The 18,565-nt window shown below is 46.6% G+C and overlaps 1 protein-coding gene across 1 annotated transcript in view; it reads left to right on the top strand.

The window, feature by feature from the left end:
• The window catches only part of HYDIN (HYDIN, axonemal central pair apparatus protein), a 330,325-nt gene that overhangs the window by 228,720 nt on the left and 83,040 nt on the right, over positions 1-18,565 (top strand). The window contains exons 31-41 of the mRNA XM_023756097.1: positions 643-767; positions 4,525-4,652; positions 5,063-5,199; positions 5,437-5,564; positions 5,728-5,919; positions 6,253-6,402; positions 9,057-9,296; positions 12,701-12,869; positions 14,095-14,262; positions 14,960-15,133; positions 17,159-17,332. Of these exons, the coding sequence (XP_023611865.1) occupies positions 643-767; positions 4,525-4,652; positions 5,063-5,199; positions 5,437-5,564; positions 5,728-5,919; positions 6,253-6,402; positions 9,057-9,296; positions 12,701-12,869; positions 14,095-14,262; positions 14,960-15,133; positions 17,159-17,332 (1,785 nt within the window). The remainder of the gene's footprint in view (positions 1-642; positions 768-4,524; positions 4,653-5,062; positions 5,200-5,436; positions 5,565-5,727; positions 5,920-6,252; positions 6,403-9,056; positions 9,297-12,700; positions 12,870-14,094; positions 14,263-14,959; positions 15,134-17,158; positions 17,333-18,565) is intronic.

Below are 18,565 nucleotides of genomic sequence, written 5' to 3' on the forward strand. Positions count from 1 at the left end.
TCAGGCCAGTACAGGCTTTAAAATCATTGAAATCTGAGTGCCGTTAGCTGGGCCGTTCCCCGAAGTCCCCCGGCTTGCCGTCGCTTCCTAAAAGGCACTGTAATGACTTTGCCTGCCTTGCACAGCTTCCTGGTGAACTTGGGGGTCTGGAACCTCTCCACCACTTGCCTGCCCTCCCTGATTCTGGGGATTGTAGCTTAGTTAGCTGTCATTAAAGCAACTTGAGATTTAATACACACAAAAACTAGTTGAAAGGGTGACCAGCTGTCTGGGTTTGTCCAGCCTGAGGGATTTCCCTCGTTGTGCAGCTGTGCGTGCTAGAACTGGGAGTGTACCAGGTAAGCTGGGATCCAGGCGGTCAACCTACTAGTAAGACCGGCTTAGGATGTCACTGCCACCAGCTTCTTGAGAACCAGCTGGTCCTAAAGCATCATCGCATTAAACTCAGTGGGGTCTCCGGCACAAATCCAGCTCGCTCCCCAATGACCTCGTCCTCTAAAGCAGGGAAAACATGGCAGAGGAGGCACCAAAAGAGTTCATTTCCCTCCTCACTTTATTTAACCTGAGCTAAGGGTCTGTGTTTGGGACATAATTCATATGTTTCTAACCATCCTGGTTTTCTTCTCCTCCCAATCCCCACAGGGAATGAAAAGTATGAGATCTTCTTGAATCAGGCCAGAGAAAACCTAGAAAACGAATTAGACAAAGATGAAACATTGAGTCACTCAGAGACCTCTGAGGAAATGTCTGAGGATGAGCCTTTTAAGGTAAGACTAGCCTCACTTTGCACAGAATGTATGTGGCGTAAGGACAGTATGTGCAAAGGCCCAGGGGCAGGAAGGACGTGGGAAGGAGGAAAAGGTATAGCAAAGACGGGGTGAGGTTAGAGAACCAAGATGAGCCTGAAGAGATAGGCAGCCCGCTATTGAACCTATTGAGGGTTGTGAACTTCATCCTGAGGGCCCCAGGAAGGCACTGTGTTTCCACAGAGGCCGTGCATTATTGTATTTTGCATCTTTTATTTTAAATCTGCTGATGGCCCAGAAAGTAGGGAGAATTGAGCATCAACAAAGCTGATGGCCCAGAAAGTAGGGAGAATTGGGTGAATTCAAGAAATATTTTGGAGGCAGGTTGGTCAGGGATTGATCGCATGTTGGAGTGAGGAGGAGGTGACTTTCAAGTGATGTGCTTGGGTGACAACGTAAGGAGGGGACAGGGAAATGAGTTCAAGTGGTCCATGATTACACCTGAGATTTCTGTGCATCCTCCAAGTAGACGTATCCGTGATTACACCTGAGATTTCTGTGCATCCTCCAAGTAGAGGCATCCAATAGGGAGCTGGACCCACTGCTATGGACCTGGGGAGAGAGAGAAGTTGGAGAAGGTGATGTGAGAGTTATCAGATGGTCACTGTAATCACAGGAGATAGGGAGTTTCCCAGGAAGTGTACTGAGGGATGAGGGAAGAAGATAAATTCAGGGTAAAGGCCTCAGGCACCCACCAGCAACGTGGGGGAGAGGGACAGCCAAAGGGCTCTGGGACAGTCAGGAGTGTGTGGTGCCTCCAAGGTGGGATCCAAGCCAAGAGGTCTCTTGAGGGAGGGAGGGACCCAGCTTGTAAATAAAGGCTGCCCCGCTGTGGGATAGAAAACAAAATCCCCAAGTGTCCCCTCCCACCATTCCCTGAAACCCCTCTCTTCACCATCCGTTCCTGACCACGAAGGCTGCTTTCTCTCTGTGCCCTTCTTTTAAGACGCAAATGTGCGTGAGAACAGTGTCCTGAGGAAGGATGATGTATGCAGCTGAGAGAGCTTAGCTGGGGTTCTCCAATGGGAAAAAGGGGGATCACTAGGGAGACTGGGAGCCCCACAGGCCACCAGCAATTACTTATTTGCAGACACTGACCGTGAGCCTTAGTTCCAAGGATATAATCATAATTAACAACAACAGCTACCATTGATTGAACTTTGACACCAGGCCTGTGCCGTGCTACGGAGCTGCATTATTATTTCATTAAACCCTCCCATAATGGGGGAAGGGGGGTAAGATGCCATTATTATGTTAATTTCAGTTTTAGAGGACTCATGGAAGTGAAGTGCATTTCCAAGGCAAGAGCAGAGGTAGGGTTTGAATGCAGGTCTGTCCAGTGGACCCCGGGCCTGCCTCAGGGCAGAGGTGCAGCTCCACCTGCTACTGCCTTCCCAGGTGGCTCCTCATCAGAACCTTAGCATGGTTGTGTCTGGCGGTTCCTCCAGACATGGGGTGGGGTTTCCGAGGATGTGATGGCAGGGGCAGAGCAAGCTAGTCCTCCTGCATAAGCCAGTGGTCAACTGACCACAAGTGGCTCAGGAGCCAGGCATAGGGTGGGCTCTGCTGCTCTAGAATCAAGATGGCTGGGAATGCCTGGAGGCGAGGCAGGCTCCTGCACACATAGTCACGGCTCCCACATCTCCCTGTTGTCTCATGACAGGCCCCTTCACACAGTAACCTTTCCTGCTTGGCCCAGGCCTTCTGGTTTGGACCTTTCAGAACAGGATTTTCCAACCATTTTTCACTATCACTCCCAGCAAGACATCTTTTCCTAATACCCCATGAAATGCATGTAGTGTATGTAAACCCTAATCTCTTTGAATAGTTTGGTATTAAATTTTTTCATTTTTATGTTGAAATGATTATAATTCACAGGAAGTTGAGAAAAATATTTTTCCCATTGGTAGCATCTTACATAACTACAGTACAACATCAAAATCAGGAAACCGACATCGGTACCAGCTGCAGAGCTTACTCATCAATTTCATGTGTGCTGGTGTGTGGGCGTGGGGGGATGCGTTTGTGGTTTTTTCATGTGTAGATTTGTGTAAACCACCACCACAGAACTGCTCCTTCACCACAAGGATCCTTGTGCTTGTTGGGGAAACAGAATTAAACAAAATCTCCTTCCAAGACAGAAAATCTCTCCACAAAGATAGATGAAAAAGAAAAAAAAACTTATTATTAAACCAGAATGAGATCTGTGTCACAGGCAGTTCACTAAGAGATTGCAATGACAGGAAGAAATCTCAGCCTCTTATATGTAGCTGAGCAGATGCAACCTGTTGCAGAAATGTTTTCAAGTAAAACAGTAATTAATCCTTAAGTAAGAACTATCACTTGTCCTCATTAGCAGACTTGGCAGCACCATTTGTCAGACACAGTTCATTCTAAAGTCACATGGTAATTGGAGTGACCATCTGGGTTAGCTAATTGGCTTAACCAAAGAAAACCAAACTTCTTGTATTTTTATGACAGGGCTCTCTGACTTTAGGCTCTCACCCTCCCACAGAAACTGGGCGATAGAGCCCTAGCTGGTTTGGCTCAGTGGAGAGAGTGTCGGCCTGTGGACTTAAGAGTCCCGGGTTCGATTCTAGTCAAGGGCACATGCCCAGCTTCCTAAATCCTCAGTAGGGGGCATGCAGGAGGCAGCCTACCAATGATTTTCTCTCATCATTGATTCTCTCTCTCTCCCTCTCCCTTCCTATCTGAAATCAATAAAATATATTTTTTTTAAAAAGAAAGAAAGAAACTGGGCAGTAGGGGCTCCATCCTCCTTGATGATCACATCAAGAAACAGTCCCCAGATCCTTAAGAAAGGCACTTTGAGTTGTAAAGCTGACAAGAGGCTTATATGGCCCTCAAAAAGATTTACATACATTTCAAAGAGGCAGAGAAAGAACTAACAAGTTCTCTAAAGTGAATGCTCTAAGAAGAGGGAATGGGAAGAAGTCTCTTCCCTTCTTTTTTATTTTATTTGCACTTACATCCTACACCTACCCCTAATCTCCCCATCCCTTGCCCCTAGCAACCACTAATCTGTTCTTTACCTCTATACTTTGATCTCAAGAAGACTATCTAATAAAAGAGTAATATGCAAATTGATCATCACTCCAAAACACAAGATGGCCTGCAGGGGAGGGCGGGGAACCAGGCCTGCAGGGGAGGGCAGTTAGGGGCAACCAGGCCTTCAGGGGAGGGCAGTTAGGGGCAATCGGGCTGGCAGGAGAGCAGTTAGGCATCGATCAGGCTGGCAGGGGAGTGGTTAGGGGGTGATCAGGCTGGCAGGCAGAAGTGGTTAGGGGCAATCAGGGAGGCAGGCAGGCGAGCAGTTGGGAGCCAGCAGTCCTGGATTGGAGAGGGTGCAGGCTGCACTGAGGGACACACACACACACACACACACACACACACGTGCACGAATTTCATGCACCAGACCTCTAGTGTTATATAAATAAAATCATACTGTATGTAATCTTTGAGGTTGGCTTTTTTCATTCAGCATGATGCCCTTGAGATCCATCAATATCAGTAGTTCACCCCTTTTTATAGCTGAGACTACTCATGCTATAGATGTACTAGTTGCATACTCCACCCACACCCATGAAAATGTTAATATCACAAATAGACTGCATATCACCCTAAGGGGTGATATTGCCCACACGGAGAATGCATGTTCTAGAAAAGTCTGCTCCTTTGCTCTTCTCTGTTGCTCCAGTTAAGTGCTCAGCTCCAGATGGAAGTAGAGCGACTCATAGTCCAAAACTATACCATGGAACATCAGAAAACAATTATCCACGATCCCATGGACGAAGTCAGCCATCGGAGTCGCCACAGACTAGCCAAGTGAGTGCCCTTCCGTGTTGTTTGTTTCAGAGTCCAGTGGAGCGAGCACTGCTGCCCAGCAGAGTGCTCCCTGGCATGATGGTTGGTCATGCAGGCATGCACTCCACTCCCCTCATGTATCTGCTATCCTTTGGCATCCAGCTAACCAGGCAGGAACCTCCGGCTTTGCCTAGTGGACAGGCCCAGGTTCAGGTTCCTGAGAGCCCACCTTGCAGGTGTTTTGAGATCATGGCTGAAACAACAGGATGGACTTCTGAGGGAAGACGTAGCTGGTTCCTGGTCTCCCCCCTGGGGCCATTCATTGTTCTCAACTCCAGAGCATAGCATGGTGCACAGGAGATGGGAGAGAGCCTCGTGCTCCCTCACTTTTGGAAGAGTGGCTGGTAAGGAGAGCTTGTTGCTCATTTCAGAATCCAGCTGCCGGAGTACATCCTAGACTTTGGCCACATGATCCTTGGCGAATCTCGATCCCACATCATCAAGATCACCAACACCAGTCACATGCCAGTGTCCTTCCACGCGGAAAAGCGCATCCTGCACGACACAGGTAACCAGGCCAGGGAGGCCTTTCCCACTGCACCTGGTCATTTCCAACAGTGACAAGGCCATCTGTCCTGACTTTCTGGAGAAGAGTGTGGATTTCTTCTGGGATCGGCGGAGAGAATTGTCGGGTCGTTCATTGGGTCTTTGAATGGTCATCCTGCCCCAGAGGGGCTTCTAACAAAAGCAGATCTTGTTTGCTATTTCTCTTTCCCACAAAGAAATTTTGTTTGTCTTGGTCCAGGCTTTAGTACTGAGCTAGATCGTGTAAAGCATCTGCCTTACTGCGAAACGGAAACATTTGAAGTGAGATTTGACCAGCAAGGGACCAATCAGTCTGTGGGAAACAAAGAAGCCATTCTGCCCATCAAAGTAAGGTGCACCGCTGGGGCCAGCTGAGCCTTCCCAGCTCCCAGCTGTGCTGGCCGATCACCCCTGGGATGATTCAGTTACTATTTCAGAGTCATGATTCTCCCCCCGCCCCCCCAACCCTATGCCACATGCTATGCTAACAGCAATCTTATGGCCGCTCTAGGTGGTTGGAGGGCCAACAGTTCACATCTGTCTGCAAGCCCAGGTGACCATTCCCACTATGACAATGTCTTGTGAAAAAGTGGAGTTTGCCACAATTCAGTGTGGGCAGTGCCTTGTGGAAACTATTCAGCTCTCCAATCTTCTTCAAGTTCCTTGTGAATGGTTTGTCGTCAGCCATAAGCCATTTAACAAGGTAAGTGAGTTGCGGCCCGTTGATCCCCTTTTTCCGTCTCCATTTCAGCCAGATTTGTAATTCTAGGCGTTCGCTCTCATCATTTCACTCTCCTGCTCAGACTTTCAGGGACAGCCATCACCTCCTGAATAAAATCTACTTCCTTAGCTCGGCACTTGAGGGTCTATCAGGCCATGCCGTCTGGCGAATGTCTTATTCATCTTTGCACCCCTGGTATCTACACATTCCCTGATGCCGGGAAGGCACTTAGTAAATGCAGGTGGAGTGAGCAGAGGCTGGGATAAGTCCATTTTCCCTAGATGGTTATCTAATTGTCTAATATTTATTAACCAGCTGGAGAAACACATGCCAAAGTACTTAAGACGGAAACTCCATACCGAATTCAAGCCAAAGATGCGGATCTTTGAGATCCAGCCCACTACCGGGGTCTTGGATCCTGGTGAGAAGGCCAACGTGCAAGTGAAATTCATGCCCAAAGAAGAGGTAAGCGGGAAAGAAGTGCGGGTCCATTCAGACTTTGCATCTCTGAGCTTTACTCAGAGTCCAGGCTTCGTTGGGTCTCCAGGGAAGCTTGGAGCGACCTGTGCCTTCTCTTCTGATTATGACATGGCCAGTGCTTCTGGTTCACGTCGGAGCTGTGTGGCCTGGAGATGACACTCTGCAATCAGCACATCTCCCTGACGCATCGACTCTGCCAGCAGGCCTGGGTGAATGGCCTCCGGCCTCTGCAATTAGAGGCCGTGTGGCTTTGAGCAGATTACTTAACCTCGCTCAACTTCCGTTTTCTCACAGATAATAGGAAAGATAATAAGAATCCCCTATTGCAATTCTGAATCCAAATAAGCTCCAAAAACTGGGGAAAGTTTTCCTAAGTTTCAGACCCAACCCCATTTGGCAGAAAAACCTCAACTGAACGGACGTGAGACCCTTTATTTATCCCACTTTGTTAGCAGAGTCTAACATTGCAATGCAGAAATATTAATGTGTTTGATTCCAGGGGACCTGCCCCAGGCCCTGCTGAGGCTCTTGGGTAACACGGGGTACCTGTTCTCTATAGAAATCTGAATTTGAATGTGTCTGTCCCCAGGGTTTCAGGTAAGACCTTATCGACTGCAATAGCTACCTCGTAGGGTCATGAAGAATAAGTGAATTAATGTGAATAAAATGGACAGCATACTGCTCTGTATGTAGTAAGTGTCTCAATAACTATTAACTATTATCATTAGTAGTTTTGATAATAATAAGTACCTCCCGGAAGACACTGTCTGGGCCTCACAAACGCTTCATTTGTGAATACCACAGCACAAAGCTACTTCTGACAAAGAATATAGTAAAAACAATAAAAACTTAGAACCAGAGAGGATCTCAAAAGGTTACACTGTGAAGACTTTTGTTCAAAGCTTAAGGCATTTAGGAGACTTTTTTTAAAAATTCTTTTAAAAGAAAACAGCATGCAAGTTTTTAGAATACCTATGGTTTTCCTGGTAATGGCTTTGAGGAAATGTTTAAGAATCTGCAGTGAGAAAGAAAAAAGTGAATGACTTCATATCTGATTCTAAAATAAGAGTCCCTGTTTCTATGACTGGCCGGTGTTCTCAATGGTTAGAGTGTCGGCCCATGCACTGAAGGGTCACAGGTTCGATTCCCAGTCAAGGGCATATACCTGCATTAGAGGTTTGGTCCCCGGGTCCCATCAGGGTACATGCAAGAAGCAACCAATCGACGTGTCTCTCTTTCTCTCTCTCTCCTCCTCCCTCTCTCCCTTCCACGGTCTCTAAAAAACAATGGGAAAAATTTCCTTGGGTGAGGATTAACAAAAAAAAATTAAAATAAGACAAAATAAAATCCCTGTTTCTATTATTATAAAAATATCCCCAACCCTTTTTAAAAGTAAATAGAATTAATATGTTTTTCATTGTTAGAGAATCTTAAGACTGTCAAGGGGCCTACTCAAGATTTTGGTTGTTTTACTGATGGAGGGAAATGTCAGTAAATATAGTTCTTTGTTCGGGCAAATTCCACAAAGATTGAACTGGAATTGGTCAAAGTTAATAAAAATGCCTCCACCGATTGGGAGAGGGATTTATTGGCTATATACAAGTAATTGGTTTGCCCTGCAGCCCATACAGTCCGCACCTATATCTCCGTCAGCATCAGCAGCAGAGAAATCACCGATGTCCATACATACAACTCCTAGGCATTATAACATGTGTTCAGAATACTCCGTGTTAGAAAACAAGGAAATGAATGTTTTAGCAATATTTCCATAAAAAGCAATTAAAACATAGAAGTTTGGGATGGGGCCTGTGAACCCACGTCTTTAAATAGGTCCCTTAGTGAAACCAGAGTAAGATCACTGGCATCACTTATCAAATGGTACTTGGATCGTAATCGTATCAGATGAAGTGAATGCTGTAGCTGATTACCCATGACTTAGCTCTGTGTTCAGAAAATGACAATATGTTCATTCAGATTCTCCAGGAAACAAACCTGGAGACATTTTTTTAATGCAAACAGATTATTTGAGAAGTGTAGGGAATACCGATAGAAACGTAGAAAAAAAGGTCAGGGAAAGGAAGGCAGCTAATAGGATGTGTGAGTGCGTCAGCTACCTTGGAGCCTGGAACTTAATCCCACTGGAAACACTTAGAAAATATATAAAGTGCTCATTTCAGAATTGCCCCTCCCCAGGAGCGAGGGAGCTAACTCCTGAGAGTCACTGGTTGAGGGCCGCTCCCAGGAGGTGTGACTTCTCCCGCACTGTGCCCCACCCTGTCCATGGGTAGCCAGGCCCATGAAGTGGGAGCCCAGGGGTGCAGACCTAGAGGTACAGAGAGTGGCAGTGGGGCATCTGAGTACCCTGGAGGTCTGAGGGATGTGAGCAAGGCACTTAGAGGGCCTTCTACAAGTGATAAAGCATTGATACAGCACCTGGCATGCAATAGGCACTATTAATCCTGTAATAGAAATTACTCTCGTGCAATTTCATAAGAAAAGTTTTCTCTCTTCATCTAAATTTCTCTCTTCATCTAAATTTTGTTCTCTCCCCACCCCAACCCCAACCCTAGTGGTTTTCAGTTTCACATGGCGTGTAACAGAAATAAATCCAATGCTTGTTTTGTTTTTATGTTTTCCAGAAATTCTACAGTCAAACCCTGACGTTCCAGCTTGTCCGTAGTACTCAGAAGCTTACGCTGCTGGCACAGGGGCAAGGTTTAGAGCCACGCTTGGAATTCAGTCCTTCAATTCTGGAGCTGGGGCCACTGCTGCCTTATGCGCCTGGAGACGAGGCCGAGGTGGTGGTGAAGAATCCCTGTGACTTTCCCATTGAATTTTACTCCTTAGAATTTGACCAGCAATATCTCATCGAAGAGAAGGTGAGCAGAGGCCCCAACCAATCTTCGTTTTCCTACCCGTGTTGGGCCCTGACAGGTACGGGTGCTCTTCTCTCTGCCAGGACCTCTGGCCCCTGACCTTTACCTCTCCTTCCCTTTGAACCCTTCCTGGTCAACTCTAAGATCACTGTGTAGACTTTTCTAACCTGCTTCCCTTGCCCTGAGCAGAATTCATTACCTCTTTGTGATCTCATTGTGCGTTTAAACAACCAATTGGAAAATTAATACATGCTAATGGTAAAAATTCAAACAGTGAAGAACGTATGCAGCAGTCATTATATTTGAAGTGAGTTTCTTGTAGATAGCATATAAGTGGGTCTTTTTTTAATACACTCTGGCAGTCTCTGCCTATAGTTGTTATATTTAGATCACTTACATTTAATATAGTTATGTTAGGGTTTAAATCTGCTCCTTTTTTCTGTTTGTTCTGGGCTGTATAATTTCCAGTTTCTCCTTCATGTTCATTTTTTTTAAACTTTATTTTTTTAGAGCAGTTTTAGGTTCACAGCAAAATTGAGGGGATGGTACAGAGACTGGAATATCCTCCTGCCCCTACACTCTATGGCTTCCCTCATTATCAATATCTCTTTCTAGAATGCACATTTGCTACAATCGATGAGCACATCCCCCACGGGGGATGTGCCCGCAACCCAGGTACATGCCCTTGACCGGAATCGAACCCGGGACCCCCCAGTCCGCAGGCCGACGCTCTATCCACTGAGCCAAACCGGTTTCGGCATGGTTCACAGCAAAATTGAGGGGATGGTACAGAGACTGGAATATCCTCCTGCCCCTACACTCCATGGCTTCCCTCATTATCAATATCCCTTTCTAGAATGTACATTTGCTACAATCGATGAGCCTACATTGACACACGATAATCACCCAAAGTCTATAGTACATTAGAGTTCACTGTTGATGTTATATGTGCTGTGGGCTTAGACAAATGTATAATGACATTTACGCATCATTATAGTACCATACAGAGTAACTTCACTGCTCTAACAATCTCCTGTGCTCAGCCTATTAATCTCCTCCTCCTCCAAGCCCTGGTAATCACTGGTCTTTTTACTGTCTCCATAACTTGGTCCTTTCCAAGATGTCATATAGTCATCATCAGTATGTAGCCTTTTCAGATTGGCTTCTTTCACTTAATAGTATGCATTTTAAGCTTCTTTCATGTCATTTTGTGACTTGATAACTAATTCTTTTGGTCGCTGAATAGCATTCCATTGTCTGGATGTACTGCAATTTATTTACCCACTCACCTACTGAAGGACATCTAGGTTGCTTCCAAGTTTTGGCAATTCGGAATAAAGCTGCTGTAAACACCCATGTGCAGGGTATTGTGCAGACAACGTTTTTACTCCTTTTGCTAAATACCAAGGAGCACAATATGTAAGAATGTGTTTAGTTTTCTAAGAAACCGCCAACATGTCGTCCAGAGTGCTTGTACCATTTTGCATTCTCGTCCGCAATAATTGAGAGTCCCTGTTTCTCCTCATCCTCACCAGCATTTGATGTTGTCAGTGTTTTGGACTTTGGCCATTCTCTGAGATATGCAGTAGTACTCATTGCTGTTTTATTTGCATTTCCCCGATGACATATAATGTGGAGCATCTATTCATATGCTTATTTGCCATCATTATATCTTTTTTGGCGAGGTATCTGTTAAGGTCTTTTGCTTACTTTTTAATCAGGTTGTATGTTTTCTTATTGTTGAGTTTTAAGAATTTTTTTACATATTTTAAAATAACAGTCCTTTGTCAGATGTGTCTTTTGCAATATTTCCTCCCCGTCTGTGGTTTGTTTTCTCATTCTCTTAACAATGTCTTTTTCAGAGCAGAAATTTTTAATTTTAAGGAAGTTTTGCTGTTCCTGAAGTCTGATGCTTAGCTATCTGATTCTTCTTAGTTATTTATTACTGCAAAACAAAATACCGCCAAGCTGAGCAACTTAGGCGTTTGTCATCTCATGTTTTCTGTGGGTTAGGAATTTGGGACTGGCTGAGCTAACTAAGGTGGCTCTGCTTCCTCAGGACCCTCCCCCAACTGGTCTTTGAATCTTCTCCTTTCTTTACATCCAGTGTTTATGCTCTACCTGATTTAGATGCTGCGTCCAGAAGTTTCCCTCAGAATGGGAATCTGTCCCTCTGAAGGCAATCTAATCTCTTCATTGGGTATTTATGAAATGCTCAATGGCTTACATTGGCTCAGCATCCTCTGTTGTGGGCCAAGTTCAATGGAAAGCAGAATTTAAGACTGTGATTTGCATTCAGAAGGTTTATTAGGGAGCACTCTTGGGAAAAACACCTGTAAAGAATAGGAACGCAGAATTGGGAGAGAAAAAGGTGACCTGTGAGAGGTTGCAGCGGAGACTTCAGCTGACGGCACAGGAAGCTCTGGAGCAGGCTCTTCAGAGTTACCCAGCTGAAGCCATTGGCCAAGGCTTGGTGTCTCCACAGCAACCAGTCTCTGGAACATTCCTTCCTTTCCACACTGACCTCAATCCTAAGCTCTCTTCCATTTCATTGGTCCATTTGTCTATCCGACATCAATACCACCCTATCTATTACTCCCGCTTTGTAAGTCCTGATATCTGGTATGGCAATCCTCTCTCTTCATTCTTCTTTATTAGGGTTCTAACTATCCTTAGCCCTTTGTCCTTCAATATATATTTTTAAATGACCTTATTAACAGTGGTTTTCAAACACCTGAAAATGGTGATCCTGGAGAAGGGTTATCTAACAAGATGGATTTTTTCACACCAGTGGAGCCAGGTGTCCCTCCAGCACTTGCCAGCAGCAATAAATTGGGTCAGATGGGAAGTAATTGCTTCCTAGGACTTCATTTTATAAATATGCACATACACTAAAGTTGCCACATTTATCAGGGGGAGAAAAAAAACAGTTTTCCCAGTTAAATTTGAATTTCAGATCAACAATATGGACATATTTATACTAAAAAATGTATTCATTGTTTATCTGAAATTCAGATTTAAATAGGCCTCCATATTTCATCTGACAATCCTCATACACATTTACACATTTCCTCTCTACCTCCTCTTTCTTCCTATCTCTATCACTCTCTAAAAATCAATGGGAAAGATATCCTTGGGTGAAGATTAACAACAATAACAAATTTAAAACAAGAAGAAAATTCTCTTCCACACATTAAATGTCCATTTAGGCTGAAATGGAGCAAAATAAAGACCCATCTCCCCAGGTTCAGGGCTGAGCGAACCTTTAGACCCTCCGAAGCACCCTGCCCTCTGCACACACCTGCTCAGGCAGGCGCAGGGGTCTGACGGGTGGGAGAGCAGACCACCGAGGGGTGTGGGGAGGGGCTTCCGGGGAGACCACCAGCAGTCCCCTTGTCCTCGCGCAGATCTTGCGGTCGCTGAAGGGCTACGACTCCTACAACACCCTGCTGCTGCCACCCCGCGTCCCTGGGGAGAAGCTGCCCTCAGAGGTGTACGAGTACTTTAAGGAGATGAAGCAATCCAAGGAGGAACAGATGAAGGCGAAATACCTGGAGGCTCTGGCTCAGGACAACGGTGAGAGCTCCTCTCAGGGGCCAGCTCCCACCACTGCCCTGGCTTCTTTGAAGGGTCCCTGGGCCAGGCAGGCGCGAGGTGCCTTAAGCATTTTATTTCTAATCCTTACAAAGTGGTACTGTTAGCCCTGGTGTATGGGTGCGCAGATGGGACACTTTCTGCCCTTGAAAGGCCCTGTCTTCAACTACAGTCACAGTCTGGGGTGCTCGGGAGCTAGGGCTTCAGTTATGAGCTTCAGGGGAGCCAATAAGCCCCCACAAACATGCTATGTTGCAAGCACTGAGCTGAAGTGCTGGGGGGAAAAGATCAATGAAACAGCCCCTGCCTTGGAGAGGTCACAGGAAGTGGATGGAGGGAAAGACATCGCCTCTCAGGGCTGCCTGGTGGCCCGGGGTACAGAGCTGAGAGGCTGTGACGTGCAAAGGACGTCATGAAGTCAGGGAAGGGCCGCGTCCCTCTCAGCCCATCCCACTCGGCAGCTGTGGGCTCCTTTCTCCCCTTGGCCTGTTGAGGAGCCCGGGAAGGGGACACTCTGCTTCTTCCCAGTGCTTCCCGAGCCTCTGCTCACCTGCCCTCTCACTGTCGACCATCCTGCTCCCCTTCCCATACGGCGTCCAGGGGAGGCCGGGGTCGCAGGCCGCATCGCCACCGTGGCAACCTCTCTGGCTCAAATCCAAACCCTCAGCAAAGAGGATGCCTGGACCCTGGGGTGGGAGTGGACGTCAATGTATACAATCCCAGCCCTCCCGTGCAGGCACCCCCTGAAGCGCTGTGGGATGGGCGATGAGGGGGGTGCTGGGCCGACAAGAGTCAATATGTGAACACTCAGCAGGGGGAGGTGTCCATGACAGTTACAGGGAAAAGCAGGTTACAAATCGGTGTGTACAAGACTGGTTTTGGAAAGTTAACCGCGTGAGAGGTTGCTAGCTCTCCTGTACTGGTATCATAAAACCAAGCTGCGATTCCTCTGTCGCCATTTCTTTATCGATATCTCTTTTTGAAACTGAATTTTATAATTTTTTTGCTTTTCTGAATTTTCCAAATTTTCTGGAGCAATAATTTTGGGGATATTTTATGTTAAAATGTAGAAGCACTCTGGGCAGAGAAACTGCAGTTCTTGTTGATTTGAGCTGGATGATCCAGGATGATAGCAACCAGCAGTTCTCTTTGTCGTTTTCCTTTTTCACCCACTCTCTCTTGTCTCCCCGCCCCCCACCACCAGCAGAAGACGAAGATATACCCTTGTCGGAGCAGGTAACGGTCTCCAACGTGAAGAGGGGCTCACTTAGCCGAGGGATCTCTGTCACATCCGACCTGGAGGACTGGGAGGAGTCCAAGAACAATCCAGATGATGAAGAGGATGATGACAGCCTGGAAAAACTAGTGTTTCAAAGTAACCAGTATTTCATTTATTTATTTTATTTTTATTTTAGAGAGGGAGGAAGAGAAAGGGAGAGGGAGAGGGAGAGAAAATCAATGTGATTGATCGTTGCCTTTCATATGTGCCTCTGACCCGGCCCAACCTGCAACCCAGGTGTGTTCCCTGACTGGGAATTGAACCCATGACCTTCCCATGCAGGGGGGGCAGGGAGGGAGACACTCTAACCAACGAGCCACACCAGCCAGGGCTAACCTTTTAATGTTTGGGGGCCAGTTTTCTCTAAGCAGCAGTAGAAAGAGTGATGCCTTTTCACCTTTCTCCAAACCTTCTAGCATGACTACATATAATTCTCTAACATGACTATGCCATCATTTATTTAGCCATTTCCCTTCATGTTGCAAACTCAGCTAGTTTCCAACATTATTTTTTTCAGCAGAAGAGATTCCAAAAAATGGAATTAGGAGTCAAAGAATATCTATAATTGCAATCCTAGCAGCCCTGGGCAAATTAGTAGCCAGAAAGGGTGCTCTCATACAATACAGGAGGGAATGAGGGCTGCAGCAGATGGGTTCTCGTTTCCAAACAGTATCTAAAAGGAAAAAGTCACTCCCATTTCCATCAGAACTCATGTGGCCTCCGGGTGTGTCCACAAGCACGCACATGCGCGCACGCACATGCGCACACGCACACATATATTTTTAATTTGCAGCTGAGAAGTTACAGAGCACGGACAGCCACTCTGCAGAGGAAGATGGAGAAGTAGAGAACAACCCAGTGAACAAGGCCATTGCTCGCTACCTGGGCATCGATGTTTCTGCAGAAGGTAACCTGGCCAAGAACCGGAAGGGCATCGCCATTATCGTCCACGGGACGCCCGTGTCAGGTAGGTGACAGCTCTGAGGGGCTGCCCCTTTTATGGGGTGAAGCTTGCATGTGTCATTTTGAGGACATAAGACTATTTTTTTTTTTGGAAATTTATTTATCAAAGGATTATCCCCAAATTGTTAAATCGCCAACCTCAGAGATACAGGATTGGAGAAAGAGCAGAGACACCTCATTCTTAATTAATACATCTGGACTACTTGAACTTGTAATCTTTTCAATTATATGATTTAAAAATAAAGGGGGGGGGAAATATGTGCAAATCCTTTGGCCTGGCAATATTCCTTCTAAAATTTTATCCTAGGAAACTAATTAATGACATGGACAAAGATGAACAACATGAAAGTTCACTGCAGCATTATTAACCATAATAAAAAATTGGGAGCAATCTAAGCATCCAATATGAGAGACTGGTTAATTAAGCCGTAGCACATTCATATAGCGAATTATTATCACCATTAAAAACAGTGTCTGTACACCCATGTTTATGGCAGCATTATTAACAATAGCCAAAAGGTAGAAACAGCTCAATTATCCATTGACAGATGAATAGATAAACAAAATGTGGTACAGTGGGGTAGTATTCAGCCTTTAAAAGGAAGAGCATTCTGATACATACTGGTACTACAACAGAATGAACCTTGAGGACAGTGTGCTAAGTGAAATAAGCTATAAACAAAAGGACAATAACTATATCGTTCCAGTTATATGAGCTACCTAGAGTAAGCGAAACAGAAAGTGGGGTGGTGGTTTGCTGGGGCTGGGGGACTGAGGGATGGGCCTTATTGTTTAGTGTATACAGAGTTTCCACCTGGGAAGGTGAAAAAATGCTAGTGGAGGTTACACAACAATGTGAATAGACTTATGCGACTGAACCATACATTCAAAAGTGGTGAATTGTGTATGTATATTCCCACGTTAAAACAAAACAAAACACAGTGCCATAGAAGTGTATTGAATGAGTTGAAAGATGTTCATGATCTATTGTTTTAAGTGAGAAAAAAATGTCGCACTCATGATTTGGAATCTGTATTCATTTCCTGTTGCTACTGTAACAAATAACCACAACCTTAGTGGCAAATTTGCTTTCTTACAGTCCTGAAGGTCAGAAGTCAAAAGTCGGTCAGTTGGGCTGCCTTCCTTCCGGAGGCTCCACGGGAGAAGCCCTTTCCTTGACCTTTTCTGGCTCCTAGAAACGTTGCCTGCCTTCCTTGGCTCTCAGCCCCTTCCTCCGCCTTCAAAGCCAGCATCGTAGCATCTTCCAGGCCCTCTCTCCTTGCTTTCATCGTCCTATCACCTGCCCTGACTCTGACCCTCCTGCTTTCCTCTTGTAAGGACCTTGTGATGATTACGTGGGGCCACCCAGATAATTCAGGAGAATCTCCCCATAGCAAGCGCCTTAACTTGATCACACCTGCCAAGTCCCTTTGCTGTATAAGGTAACATGTACCAGTTCCAGGGATCAGGATGTAGTCGTCTTTGAGGGGCCATTATTCCGCCGACCACATAACCCTGGTCCTTTTTATAGGAAATATAAATAAAATAATCACCTATGCATACTTAACACAACCATCTGTGAACTATAATCTCTTTGGATGAGCAAATTTTAAATCTTTTTTTTTCTTTCCCTCTGTCTATTATATCTGAATTTTTTCTGCTTGCTTTTTAATAAGCACATATTTTGAAATCAGAAAAAAAATCAACACAACTTATCCTTTAAACCACAAAAAAAGTCTTTCTATTAGAATCAGAGACAGTAAGAGCTACAAGACTTTTGAATCGCTTTTTGAATTGAGGAGAGTACCCGGAGAAGTTGTGGGTTCCCGTAGCACAGGGCCGACCGGTGGCAGCTAGTGGGGGTTACACAACAATGTGAATATCCTTCTCTTTTGGCTGCCACCCCTGAGCACAGCAGAGGCCCAGAGGCAGGGCACCCAGAGAGATCACTGTCCAGGGGCCTCTGTTCTAGAAGCTTCTGTCTAGGACGCCAAGGAAATGACGTCCAGCCCCCTGACCTTTCCTCCAGGCAAGACGGCCACGGCAGCCAGCCTGGCCAAGTACTACGGTGCCGCCTGCTTCAACATCGACTCCATCGTGCTGGAGGCCATCTGCGACGGCAACAGCATCCCAGGGATCCGGGCCCGGGAGCTCTGCATCAGGGCGGCCATCGAGCAGTCCATGCGGGAAGGAGAAGAGTCTGGTGAGAGCCGTTTCCACTCCCTTCAGCACCTCTGCGTGAGATGCTTTCTGTGGCCAGGCGGCCAGCACCCACGCCGGTAGCCCCCACCTTCTCGGGGTCCCTCACTGAGCTTTTCTCCCACCGCTTGGTTGAAGGCTGATTTGCAACGCGCTGCTACCTTAGTAGCCCAGGGGAAAATTCTCCTCCCCAAACATCACGTGGCCCTTCGGGGAACAGGACAATGGATGGCATGTGGCCCACACCTTTGGGGGTGACACCTGGCGAGGAGCAGAGGAAAAGAGTGTAACCGGAGCGCGGGCTCTGGGAGAGCGGGTGTGGGAAGATGGCGTGCCAACGAGCACGATCGGGGGTAGTTTTCATGGGAATGGGCTTTGAGGGAGCAGGACTGTGTTGACAGGTGACGATGAAGGACAGGACACGCCAGACAAAGAAAGCAGGGAAGCTGACAGTCAGTGAGAGGTTGGGGGGAGGCTGAGGCCAGTGGTCGTTGACCTGATGCCAAAATTGGGAATCTGGATCTTACTTGGAAGGAAAGGAGTCGGGTGATTTTCACCCTGTGGGGGTAATGGCGGGAAAGTAGCTCTTGTAATGACTCGTAAGGGAAGCCCGAGGCGGCGAGGCTGGGCAAGCTGACCTGATTGCCGCCATGGCAGCGCGAACTGAGGAGTGGGAGGCGCTCGGGACGTCACACCAAGATAGGAGCAGAAACCTGGAAGAGGGGGACGGCGTTTACCGAGACAGGGGATGCGGGGGGAGGAGGAGGTTTGCTGGAGAGACTTAACGAGTTTTTGAAGCCACAGCAGTGAGGCCTGGGATGGCCGAACTTCCAGAGGCGGAGAATCCTGGCCCCATCAGGCCATCTAAGGACCTACAGGTCAGGGGAACGAGCAGCTGCTCAAGGGGAAACGTATTGAAGTAGAGTGCCTGCTGAGAGCTGAGTTATTGTCATAAAAATACTCAGAACAGCGCGGCAGCCTTCCTACTCGTGCAGCGTGCCTGCGCGTTGGTGAAACGGGTGGGGCTTTCAGTCGTGTCCCCTCCCTTCAGCACCTCTGCCTGGGAGGCTTAAGGAGACACGGGTCTAAGAGAAATAGCTCTTTAGTCGTGTAGGGGAGGAAAGATAATTTCCCTCTGCCCCTCTGAGTTCTCGGCTGAGACTCCCGTGATAAGAAAAAAAAAAGATTAACAAGAGGAAACAGGAGTTTATTAACATGTGTACGCCCCGGATACATG

The sequence above is a fragment of the Myotis lucifugus genome, unplaced genomic scaffold, assembly GCF_000147115.1.
Source record: "Myotis lucifugus unplaced genomic scaffold, Myoluc2.0 scaffold_88, whole genome shotgun sequence".
In the NCBI taxonomy this organism is placed as follows: domain Eukaryota; kingdom Metazoa; phylum Chordata; class Mammalia; order Chiroptera; family Vespertilionidae; genus Myotis; species Myotis lucifugus.